We start from the raw sequence: 12214 nt of genomic DNA on the forward strand, positions 1-12214 counted from the left end.
TTTTGTTTTTTTAACTTTCATGTCTCTTTTCAAGCTGACCCCATGGTTCTCATGGTGCTGGGGTGGGGTGTCATGACATACATGTGTCACTCTGGTCAGAGTACACAATGATGCCAAGCCAAAAAAAACCCAGCACTGTCCCCAAAGCAGTTTTCAAGCCATGATTTGCCTCCCTGGTGGCCTCTCCATTCCTTCTGACTTCTGATGAAAACATCTGGCCTCCACGTGACCAGATTCTCAGTCACTCACAGCCAACTACTAGAAGAGCAAACACCACAACAGACTTTGAAATGATTATGCCACCTCAGCTACCTACACCACTGGAACTTCTTTTTTCCCTAAGAGCACACATTAATAGCAGCTCTGTGAGGCAGACTGAACAGGGACCGTTCTCATTCACACATCATAAAAGAGACCTATGGTGGGGTAATTATCCAGCCCAAGTTACCCAGACAGTGAATAAAGTCAGAACCAAAATGCAGATTCTAGACTTTTGATTTTAAAGTCCCATGATCATGCCCATCACAGTAGTTGATAATGGGAATCTTCACTTAAGGGCTATGGAAAAGACACATTTCTCTGGGGATGAAAAACCTTTAAATGCCTTCTATTAACTGAAAATACATGAAATTTTGGCATCTTTTATTTTTCTCCCCAGTTGAAATTATTCACATGGCAATTTGTCCTTTTCAGTAAAACTCTCAGATGAATGGATTATTTTTTTTATAACAAATCAACTCCAAAATGAATAGTAACAGTAAACTCCTCTTTTACCACCTTTTATCTTCAGCATTGTTTCAGCCTCACCATAACTCCCTTCTCTGCTTGGTGGTGACTGTCCTTTTTCCAGAGCCTCTGAAAGTTCAAACTGGAAAGAATCCTCCAGCTTCTTGAAGACTCTCATCTCCAAGAGGACCCGTCCCCATCACATATATACATACAGAAATAAAGATCCTACTCTGGGTCACATAGCCAGAAAATAATAGATTGGAATGGCCCAAAGACCCAAGAAAGCGGGAAAAACCTACATTTACTTCACCCCTAAGGTTCACCTTCTTTCCTCATCATCTTTTTAGTAGCAGTGAAAGTGTTAGTCACTCAGACATGTCTGACTCAATGCAACCCCATGGACTGTAGCCTGTCAGACTCCTCTGTCCATGGAATTCTCTAAGCAAGAATACTGGAGTGGGTAGCCATTCCCTTCCCCAGGAGATCTTCCTGACCCAAGGATGCCCCATTATCTTTTTAAAGACACTTAAATATAGTGAGATGTAAGCCTCAGAGAGGTGATATGACACAGTGGTTGAGAACATGAGCTCTGAGGCTGGAGTGCCTAGATTCAAACCCTGGCTCTGTAAATAATAGCAGTGTGACCCTGGGTAAGTTATTTAACTTTGCCATGCCTCAATTTCCTTATCTGTAAAATGGGCATGATAATGATGTGTAATTCATAGGATTGTGATGATTAAATGATCAAAATGTACATAAAACCTCCAGAATGGTGTCAGTGCACAGTAAACATGGCTATTATTACGTTTTTCTTTTTTCTGCAAAGACAAGAATTTGAGCAACCAGCTTGCCTCTTAACAGTTTTGTCCTTCAGCTTTTCAATTCAAAGTTAACTATGCATCATGAGCATCTATCACTTGGCCAAGTTCAATGATTTAGTCGTTAAATGAAACTTCCTAGGTTAAGCTGGTGGGCTTCCCTGTGGCTCTTGGCTTTATTTCATCTGATTGCCTTGAAAGTTGTTCATGAAAGATGACCCTGGTCCAGAGGTTTTCCATAACAGAGCTTTCACCTCCCACACGTGTCCAGTCTGCAGCACTAATCGGATTACACTTCGCAAAATTCGCATTCTCATGGAGTCTGGGCTCTGAGTGCAATGACTACGAATTTAACCAGATGGGTACAGTGCTCAATGTGGAGAAAAACAAAGCTGTAAAACTTCAGGGAATGAAATGGCAACTTTCTGCAACACGCTTGGGGCACAGCTATTTAAGTGAATTGTGGAGATGGAGGGAGAGACGACCAGGGTATGAAAGTGAAAAATGAGGAGAGGGGAGAAGGAAGTGAGGGGTAGACTGCTTGGCGTGGTGGAAAGGAGCTGGGATTTGCCCTTGCGATGCCGAAATCCTGGCTCTGCTGCTTACCAGCTGTGTGACCTTCCACAAAATCACTCACCTTTCTGAGCCTTATTTTTCCAGGGTTTTTAAATGGGATCATCACCACCACCATCATCTCACTGACCTCACAGAGTTGCTAGGAAGCTTATAAAAGAGGATGTGCATGAAATGCTTTGGAGAAACTGCCAAGCAGAGAGCAGGGCTACTAATCACTCTTTGAGGACCACAGAGGTTAATGTAAAGTGATGGAAAGGAGAGGGAGTGGGCTTTTGAAACACTATGGTAGAGGAAAGATAGTCAAAAGACAGTTTAAAAATAACCCCTGAGGGTGTGAACCAGCTTTCATCGGGCAGCCTGAGCAGAAGCAGGAAGACAAAGCATGGACTGTTCTGGTCCCATCACACACACCAGTCCAGGCTGTGTGCTCACAACGAGAGAACAGAATGCTCAAAAGTGATCAGCAGTTTGTAGCCTCCACTGCTTGGCAGAATGGGCCTCCAGTGATGCCGGCACCCTAATCCTGGAACCTGTGAATATGAGTGTGACACAGCAAAGGGGCTCTGCAGATGTAAGCTGGGCCTTAAACTATGGACAGCATACTGGATTACTCAGGTGGGCACATCTAATCACTAAGCCCTTTAAAAGCAGAGAACTTTCTCTGGCTGGAGACAGGAGAGATGAGGCCAAAGGGAGGTCAGAGAGATTCAAAGTGTGAGGAGGACTCAACTAGCCAGAGCTGGCTTTGGAGGTGAAGGGGGCCAGGAGCCGGTGGCGGGGTGGGTGGGGGGGTGGTGGTGGCAGGAAGCCTCTAGAAGCTGACAAAGACCTTTGGTTAACAGCCAAGAAATGGAGACCCTGGTCCGACGACAGCATGGAGCTCAGCTGTGCCAGCAACCTGGATGAGACTGGAAGCCAATTTTTCTCAGGAGCCTCTGAAGAAGAACTGGCTGGCTATCACCTTGATCTCAGCCTGTGAGACCCTGAGCAGAGAAACCAGATGAAACCTACCCCACCCAGACTTGTGACTCACAGAACTGAGATAATAAATTTGTCTGGGGATGTGTCATAAATGCAATGGGAGACTACCACACCTCTCAAAACAGCCTTGATCCCATCTTCCTCAGACCTCGGCTGGCCAGGTTCCCATGGGCTGAGACTGATGCTCCACACTCTGTCCCTACCTCCCAGGTAAGTGGCTCTGGGAACAAGAGTTTGTCCCTGTGTGGCTGCATGACTAACGTCCATTCTTCCACAAACCCACTCCTGGCCCCAAACTGTGCCACTCAGACGTCAGTGAGCATCCCCTTCCATCTTGCCAAGGAAAGACACACAGTGCAAAAGCCACCAGGCTGGAAAGCCTGAGAGTCAAGCTAGAGGCCTGGGACAAACCTTTTATCCTCTCAGGGCCTTAGTATCCTTGTCTTTAAAATGATCAATCAGATGCTGTCTAATATATGTTGCTGGTGACTTTAGAGGTCATATCTTGGCTATTCCATTTCAAACAAGCCTTGAGTTAATAAACAGCTTTCCTTTTCACAAAGCATAATGGATAAATTTTTGTATAGAATGATGACTCTGGAGTCAGCGAGAAATGGATTAACATTCTCACTACTCAGCTCAAAAGTGGTAAGTGCCGTGGTGGGCAAGGGACTAAGCCTCTCTGAGCTAACACCCATTACAGATGGAATTGGTAAGGATAATGCATAAGCGTTTTCACAATGCCTTGGCTGGACAAAATGCTCAATTAAGTGGTAGTTTCTAGGATGAAGAAAACAATGATGACAATGAACTTTTGTTGACCAAGTTCTCAATAGACATTCAAGAGCCATGGTCTTCCCTTATATATTGAGGTCTGTGCTCCCATGTCTCACAGACATCCCTGAACAAGTGATCCTGAAATTTACTTAGAGCTGAAAAGTCGAGAAACCAACTAACCAGAAAGCATCTCATTTGTCTCTTCAATAGAGGAGTAGGGCTTACTTAATAACGTCTCCTCTGACAGGAGAAAGATAAAATGTCGGTTTAATGATAGAGCATTGATTTTCGTTGGATACACTGTCACTTTGGTCCATCTCTGCCATTTACTGAGCAAAATCCCCCTCACAGACTACACAGGCAGATCAATAAAGATGGACCATTGCTTGATTATTTGTGGCCTTGACTTGTCAAGTTAGCATCTAGACCAAAAGGTGAGTCACTCTCTTAAGAAAGTTGTTCTGATGGTAAATTTGGGGTCCGTCCCCAAAGACCAGTTCATGACAGGTGAGGTTTTGGGTAGCTGGAAAGAGCAAGCATAAACTAAGAGGCCACATGCTCCAGAGCCCAAGAGCTGCAAATACTGAGCCCACACACCACGACTACTGCAGCCTGGGCGCCGAGAGCCCATGCTCCACAGCAAGAGAAGCCACTGCCATGAGAAGCCTGCTCACGGCAACTAGAGAAAACCCGTCTGCAGCAATGAAGATCCAGTGCAGCCCAACATTAATTAGTTAATCAAAAACAAACTAGGGGGCACACATCTCCCACCTTGGCTGGGCTGTGCCTTGGGAAGGTCCTGGTTAAAATACCTTGACCTCGGCTTCCTCAGTGGTGAAGGGGAGACTGTGGTGATCACAGAAAAGGCCACATGCATAGAACTTCACCCCTAACCGATAAACCTGTCTGCAGGCCTTCATAAATTACTGGCTGTATACAGAGTTCCAACCTGGATATGGAGGGTGCACCCTGAAGAATCAGAAAACAAGGGCATTTTTCTCGAGCCACTAACAACCCAGGAGGGAGTTTGTACTAAAGACAACTCTATTAGGCTGAATTAAATGAAACAGGCGACTTCAGAGACAGCTGCTTTTCCCCAGATCAGAATACTATAATAATAGCATCAGGTTTCGAACAGTTAGATTACATTTTCAGAGATAATATGCCCAGAGAGCACAACAGATGAGCTTTTTAAAAATGTAATGGAGGCACCATACACAGGCCTGCGTTGCAGGAAAGGAAGCCCTCCTGGATGGATAACAGACAACAGAGGCTTGTGTTTCTTTTTCCTCTTCTTAGAGCCAAGTGCTCCATATTAGCAGTCTCTCCTCAGATAGGAGTTAGGGATCTTGAGAAACTAATGCCATTCTTTTAGGTCACAAGGCTGCTAACTGGGGCAGAGCTTAAGGATCTTCTAGAAGAGTCCAAAAGTTTTAGAACATTTATGAATATTAATTTTTTAAGGTGAGGATGGAAATATCCAAGCCATGCTGTCATGTTGCCTGTATACTCATCTGATAAGACTGCGCAGGCACTCAGTGTGTAACACAGCAGGGACAAGTGTTCATCCTGCCAAGCATTGCAAAGGAGAACATCAGTCAGGATGCGTATGGGGGCAAGGACAAAAAACGAATGGGCAGTAATGAGACTTCAGCTACCAGTCACCCACAATCATCAGATTTACGACTTTGTAAGCATATCTTTTACAGGCTATATTCATACTATTTGGTGAGAGTAAAAATAAAATAAGGCAGAAGAACAGTGATACATTTCCTTTCTTGACTAGATGGGTATTGTGTAATATCTCTAAGTCTGCTCAAAGGTAAGTGTCAAAGCATCCTTTAATAGACCAAGTATGTGCTAAAAAGAACACTTACCCCCAAAATACACATCTGAATTATATGAGTGTGCTTCATGGCGTCAGGTGACTTTTCACAAGCAAAGATATTTGTGAAATGATGCTTTATTTTTCTGCCTGCTCAGAAACTTCACAATTTTTATTTCTTTTCCCTTATTCTGAAAGGAGGTACATTTGTTTCCAGGGTGCTTTTGTGGATTAATGAAGTAAAATATCACTTGGAAGAATGCAACTAAAAGCTAAATTAAGTATCCATATTTAGGATGGCATGAAGATCTCAGAATATTAAAGTCAGTATTTTACTACTGGTGTATGACTAGGATAACAAGTTACATACAAGCCCTGCAATTTGGAAGTCATCTCTGGCTGCAGAGACACCTATTCTTCATCATTTAAATCATCCTGTCCTGAGGTGAAGAGTTAAAGCAGATACAAAATTTTTTGACAAACTGCATTTAAAAATTTGCACAGACTTCAATAAGTAATACCACCACACCAATATCCTAAATTTAATCCTGTGTGGTCAGCAGTAAGGCTTATCTCAAGAGGCCATGCTGAATCAACGTGTCATACAACCAGAACTGGGATTTTTTTTCCCCTTTATTTTGACCCAGAGCCTGTGAGTGCCTTTTAAGGACTCGATTCTTCTATAGTTGTTATGTATGCGCTTAAGTAGCATCAACTCTTCCAGGCCCAAAATTAGTGTTTAGTAAGCTGTTCTTCCAGTTCAAGAAACAAGGATTTTCCAAGCTCTTATTCACTCACAACCTCCCTTCTACACACACAGAGAACATGTGATGGGTGACATGGTCACAGCTCCCTCTGCTTTCCTCCTCTTGCTCCTGTTCTAAACCCCATCCACTTTCTCCTTTCTCATCGCAAACCTTAACATGGTGGCAGTAAGCCCTCACTTTCTGATTCATCAGGACCCCCTCTGTTCTCCACCAGCTATAATTTGCTTTCTATTACTCTCCTCTCTGCAATCATCATTCTCAAAATGCACTAGTTCCAGACCAGCAACATCAGCATCACTGGGGATCTTAACAGAAGTACAAATTATTGAACCTCATGTCTGGGGATGGACCCATCAATCTGAGTATGAAAGAGCCCTGCAAGTGATCCTGATACATGTGAAAGTTTGAGAACCACCATTCCATGGAGACTGCTAGCATGGTGGTTACCAAGGTGACCAAAAACCAGTTCTCATCTCTTATTGTTCATCGCTGAAGAAAACCCCTTATGGGAAATCGTACATGGTACCTTTGATCCTGCCCTCCCCAGTTCCCCTTATACTTCTTGAATTGTTCCTTTTCATTCTCCCCCACCTCTTCCTGTCTCCTTAAAGCAGATTTTTCCAAGCAGTTGCTACCGGCCCTCTTCTCTTCACTCCATGCATCACTCCCTGGGAAATTCCATCCACTTCCCTGGCTCAGGTCATGATGGCTAATGAGTTTCACCTCTCCAATTCTATTCTCTGGCTTTACCTTTAGCTTCAACTGCTTTGGCATCAGTTTCAAAAGCCTCAAAGACCAACTGTGACACAAATTACCTCAAAACCTACTGTGAGTCATAATACCAAAGTGTCAGATAACAAATCAACACTTGTCTTACCACATCTGTATCTCCCTGAATTTCCACTCTTCTTCTGCCTCCCAATCCCTTATATATAAACCTCTTTCTCTCCACCATTTCTTGTTTTCCAAATACCCACTAAGTCCTTTTGCCTATACTTTCCTCCAATCTTTCTCATATACTTTGCTGTTTTACTTGATAGATTATTTTTTGGCTCTGCATGGAGCAGGAGTACAATCTGAGTGCTTTAGAGTGAAAGTCAAGGAGACAGAGATTATGACTTGTAAGGAAGCACTTTCTAAGTCAGGTGTTCACAGATGGGTTCAGGGATTCCCTGTCTCTAGACATGTTTAAACACAGGCTGGCTGATGATATAACAGAGGCTCAACAGCCAATGAGTGGCTGGACTTGATGACATTTGATATCCCATCCAACCTTGAGATTATATGGGCCATTTAATTACCATTTTCTTTCAAGTCCTCATTGCTCACCTCTTCCCCACAGTGCAAACAATGTTTCAGTCCTCGATCTATGTCTGATGCTTCAGGAAGTCCTGGTTTTTCTATGCTTTTCTTTGTGGCCTTATTTTCCCACTGCAAATCCTCACACATGTATATGAAGATTCGTTCATTCATTTGCCTCACCTACTATATGTGAGGCGCTGGAAAAACAGCCTTCATATACCTTCCAGGTGGAGGGCCTACATCATAGGCTATAGCACAGACCTAGCAATCTGAGTTTTAATACTCCCTCCAGGTGACTCTGCTGCTGGCTAAAGTCTGAGAACTACTGAAATACGCTAAAGTGTGCATGAAGTTTCTGTAGAAGGTCATTATGTGACAAGGGACTCGTCTCTGCTTGGTGAATCCAAATGCCATGGCAACCATCTGATTGAAAGAACTGCTAATAAGGATGCTTCTCAGGAAAATTTTCGGGAAGCACACCTTAGTTTCTTTAAATGCCCATTTTCATGTCATATTTTGTCAAGCACACATGTACTTGGTTAAACCCACTAAACTATATCAACTATTCTTCTATGTATCCTTCTGCACTGAACAGAAGCAGAGTGAATTTGAGTGCTAGATCTCACAGAACTGAACTCTAAAGATTTTCAGACAAATGTAATGGTTTCCAAGTTGTTTAACTATCAGCTCAGCTTAGGGAGCATGATTACATAAGACGAATTAAAAGTTTGAAGTTAGATTGCCACTGATCACCATGAAATCAAATCAAAGAACATACTGAAATCTCCCCTTCATCCCCAACTTCTCAAAAACCAAGGAGAAACAAGCTTAGGAAGGCAATATAGCATGGTAAAGGCAGTCCTCATCCAGTAGGATTTTGGGGGAGGAGGGTTAAAAAAAGAGAGTAGGAGGGCTTCTGAGTAAGGTAATATATCTGCAAACGTTATTAACAAAATATTATTAACATAGGAGGACACTACCCATGGTAGGATCCGAAGCCACCTGGGAGGGTTACTGTCTGCATTTGGATTTCAAGTTATATATAGTAGAGGGAGTAATTTGCATGGGGAAAAAAGTAACATTCAGACCAAAGATGCTTTCTAAACAGTGGGGCTTTCTGGGAGTTAGAATGGGGACCCTCACCTCTCAAACCCAGCCTCAACAGACCTGCAGATAAATTCTGCCTCCCAAGTGTGGAGGAATCACAGGGAAGACTCTAAGAGGAATATTTCCATCTTTGCTTCCCGCTCCCCAACCCAGCCTAACTTGAAATAGCTATTTTTGGTGCAGCAACCAGCTCTCCCATGGGACAAAGGCCCCTCCTCCCCAGCTTGTCTTCCTTGTCAATGTTGGGAGCACACAGGACAAGAGCTAAAAGAAACACCATCGTGACAGAGCATGCTACTAACCTGCTCATGAACTTGTACCGGCGGGGCAGGTAATAGATTTTTCTCCTGGAAGAACAGCAAAAATGAAGCCAGTCGAGAAGAAAACCCATCGTCAGTTACAGTTTGAACTAGCAAGGAAGGAAAGGAGATTGAAGATAGAAGCCTGTAAGAGGTGAAGAAGAAAAAACTAAAAAGAGATTAACAGTGAGAAATGTAGTGGGAACGCAGGGCATGCATTTTTGACTCATGAAATCGTATGAAATAGTTTCTATTGACATTGCTTCCTCTCCTTGTTACCATCAATTTTTACACTTGCTCTTCGCCTATAGAACCTGTGCAGAGCAATAATTTGGAGCAATTGGTATTTGTATGAATTCAGCTGAGGTCAGCTTTTTTTTTCTCTTCAGGATACAAAGATAGATTGCCAGCCTGCTCGCAACATACATAATTTAACAGGCACACTGTTATATTAACAAATATTTCTACAGCACTTTAAGTTTAGAAAATGTTTCTGTCATCTGATATAGGCAAAGGTAATATAAATTATATATAAAAATATATGTTTTTACAACCAGTATGGGAAGGACACTAACAAATAAGTATCAACAGCCTGCTGGAAATAACCACACCAGCACATATCGTCTAACCCCTGGCCCCTGTGTATTGTTAATTAAAGAGGTAAACCAAGGAATCCTGGAAAAAACTCTTTTTAAAAATCAGACTTATTAAGGGTCTGTTGTACTTCTATGTACCTGCATATAAAAAGTATTACAAATGCAAATTCTGAGTATAGTGTGAACAGAGAACATGTGCATTAGATACTTCTAAAAATGCAATCTCTTTTTCCATGGTTTGGACTTCAACCAATGGGTATGAATGGATGAATAGTTTGCATGGATTTTGAACTAAGATATTAGAGAAAATTGGAAGTTTATACACCAAAACTTTAGTGCATATCTGTGAAAATTTGAACACATATCCCATGTTATAAAGAGGCAGATTATAGAGACAATAGAAAAATCAGTGGCTGCCAGGGGTCTGGGCTGAGGGGAGAAGGGATAGAGTAAAGGGGATTTCAAGGGCTGTGAAACTATTCTGCATGATACCATAATAGGGGATACATGGCACTATGAATTGTCCAAACCCACAGAACTGTACAAGACAAGAAGTGAACCCTCAACTATGGACCACTAAAACAAACACCACTATGACAGAGCATGCTACTAACCTGCAGATAGTAACAATGTGCCAATACTTATCCATCAGTTGTAACAAATAAACCACAATGCAAGGTATCAATAGTAAGGAGGCTGTAAGAGGGGTGAGAGGAGGTCTATGGGAACACTCTGTACTATCTATTCAATTTTCTGTAAACCAAAAACTGCTCTAGAAACTATTTAAAAACTCTATATCCTTGGACACACAGGTATTTAGCAAAAGCAGGTTTTAGTGACCATTTCCCACAAGAAATCTATTCCTCAACTTCCTTTTAAATATCATAGAAACAAAAATCCAAGGAGACTAAACCTGGGATTCAGAAGTACAGTCTATAGAAAATAATAAAGGTAAGATTCTTGGAGGCATTTCAATGTCCAAACTGATGTTTGAACACTGTTGAACTGATATGTCAGGACAATTCCTCTTTTGGAAGTACACACTGGATAAAAAAGTAATGTAAATTTTAAATGCACCAAGTTGTATCAAGTGAAGCTATGCTTAGGTAAAATCACATCAATATTAATAAGGCCAACTCCTGGCCACTCGTTAACAGTATTTCCTCCTAAAATGTTGTCTTGCAGGAATTCCTATCATGTAAAATTATTATTCACAGTTGTTATGGCTTTCATTTTATTGCCTGGATCACATTCTCTGAATGCTGCATAAGAGAAGTATTCATGCTGCTTGCAGGCAGCACTTTTCTGCTATTATGTAATGAGTACACAGAGGTGTTGTCTATGATACAGCCAGTTTCCTTAGGTTTTACTACCTTACTATTATCAAAAGGTAGACTTTTTAAGCTCTGTTGGCTTTAAGCTGTTGGTTTGATCTATGACTCTATCTAAGCATATACTTATTTTCCCTTTGGTCCTTATGTATGACATAGCATTAATTCACATTGATAAATTACTGATTGTGCAAACAACTGTTCATGGAAACAAAATTGGTATTCCTTATCTCTCACTGATTACATATATTACATAATTTACATATATATATGTGTGTGTGTATATATATAATTTAAACAATCCTTGGGTTCCAAGATTTTCTTTGTAACATTTTAAAAACAAAAATAAGTGAAAAATTTAGAACTACTTTAGTCTCAGTTCCTTTGAGAATTCTGCCTTAAGGAAAATACATGGTAGAAATCTCAGCCTCTATTTTGAATTTGTATTAGGACACAAAGACTAATAAAGAAAATAAGATGCACCAGAGAGATATATTACAGGCTTATGAATGGAAATTGCCCTTCCCTAAATGTGTTCCTAGCATCTCTTCATTTCTAAGAATATAGATGGATCTTTGTCTCAATAACTTTCCACAGCTCATTAAGAGCTATACCTTAGAATTGGCCATCTGCCTAATTTCTGCCCTCTGACTTGGTCGTATTGGCAAATGTTGAACCAAAAGTAGAAAGTATTTAATTCTTTTGTCCCTTAAGAACTGTCCTTGGTACTATACCCCTCCACCTCCTTTAAGAGATTCTATTATTTCTACGTATCTTGGCATTCATAATTTAAGATTTAATACTTAATTTCATTTCTATCTAGCAAACAATCACTTTTTGTTAATCTATAGGGAATATAAGAATATTCACTCTGAGATGGAGGAAAATTAATCCTTCAAAATAACTAAGAAATTCATGCAAAGTACTTTATATTCCCCACTCCAGTGTTCTTGCCTGGAGAATCCCAGGGACGGGGGAGCCATCTATGGGGTCGCACAGAGTTGGACACGACTGAAGCGACTTAGCAGCAGCAGCAGCAGCAGGAATAAATATCAATGGTTGTGGTTTGCACAGTATTTATGACTTGACTCTTAAAATGCAAAAAT

General features: G+C 41.5%; 1 protein-coding gene across 23 annotated transcripts in view; it reads right to left on the bottom strand.

The window, feature by feature from the left end:
- ANO4 (anoctamin 4) overlaps positions 1 to 12214 on the bottom strand; it is a 428567-nt gene that overhangs the window by 126185 nt on the left and 290168 nt on the right. For 21 of the 23 annotated variants that reach the window (XM_055575846.1, XM_055575854.1, XM_055575828.1 and 18 more), the window contains one exon: positions 9185 to 9229. The exons of the other annotated variants lie outside the window; for them this stretch is intronic. In XM_055575846.1, coding sequence (XP_055431821.1) covers positions 9185 to 9229 — 45 coding nt within the window. The remainder of the gene's footprint in view (positions 1 to 9184; positions 9230 to 12214) is intronic. 23 annotated transcript variants of the gene reach the window in all.

This window comes from Bubalus kerabau, chromosome 1 (genome assembly GCF_029407905.1).
Source record: "Bubalus kerabau isolate K-KA32 ecotype Philippines breed swamp buffalo chromosome 1, PCC_UOA_SB_1v2, whole genome shotgun sequence".
Taxonomy (NCBI): domain Eukaryota; kingdom Metazoa; phylum Chordata; class Mammalia; order Artiodactyla; family Bovidae; genus Bubalus; species Bubalus kerabau.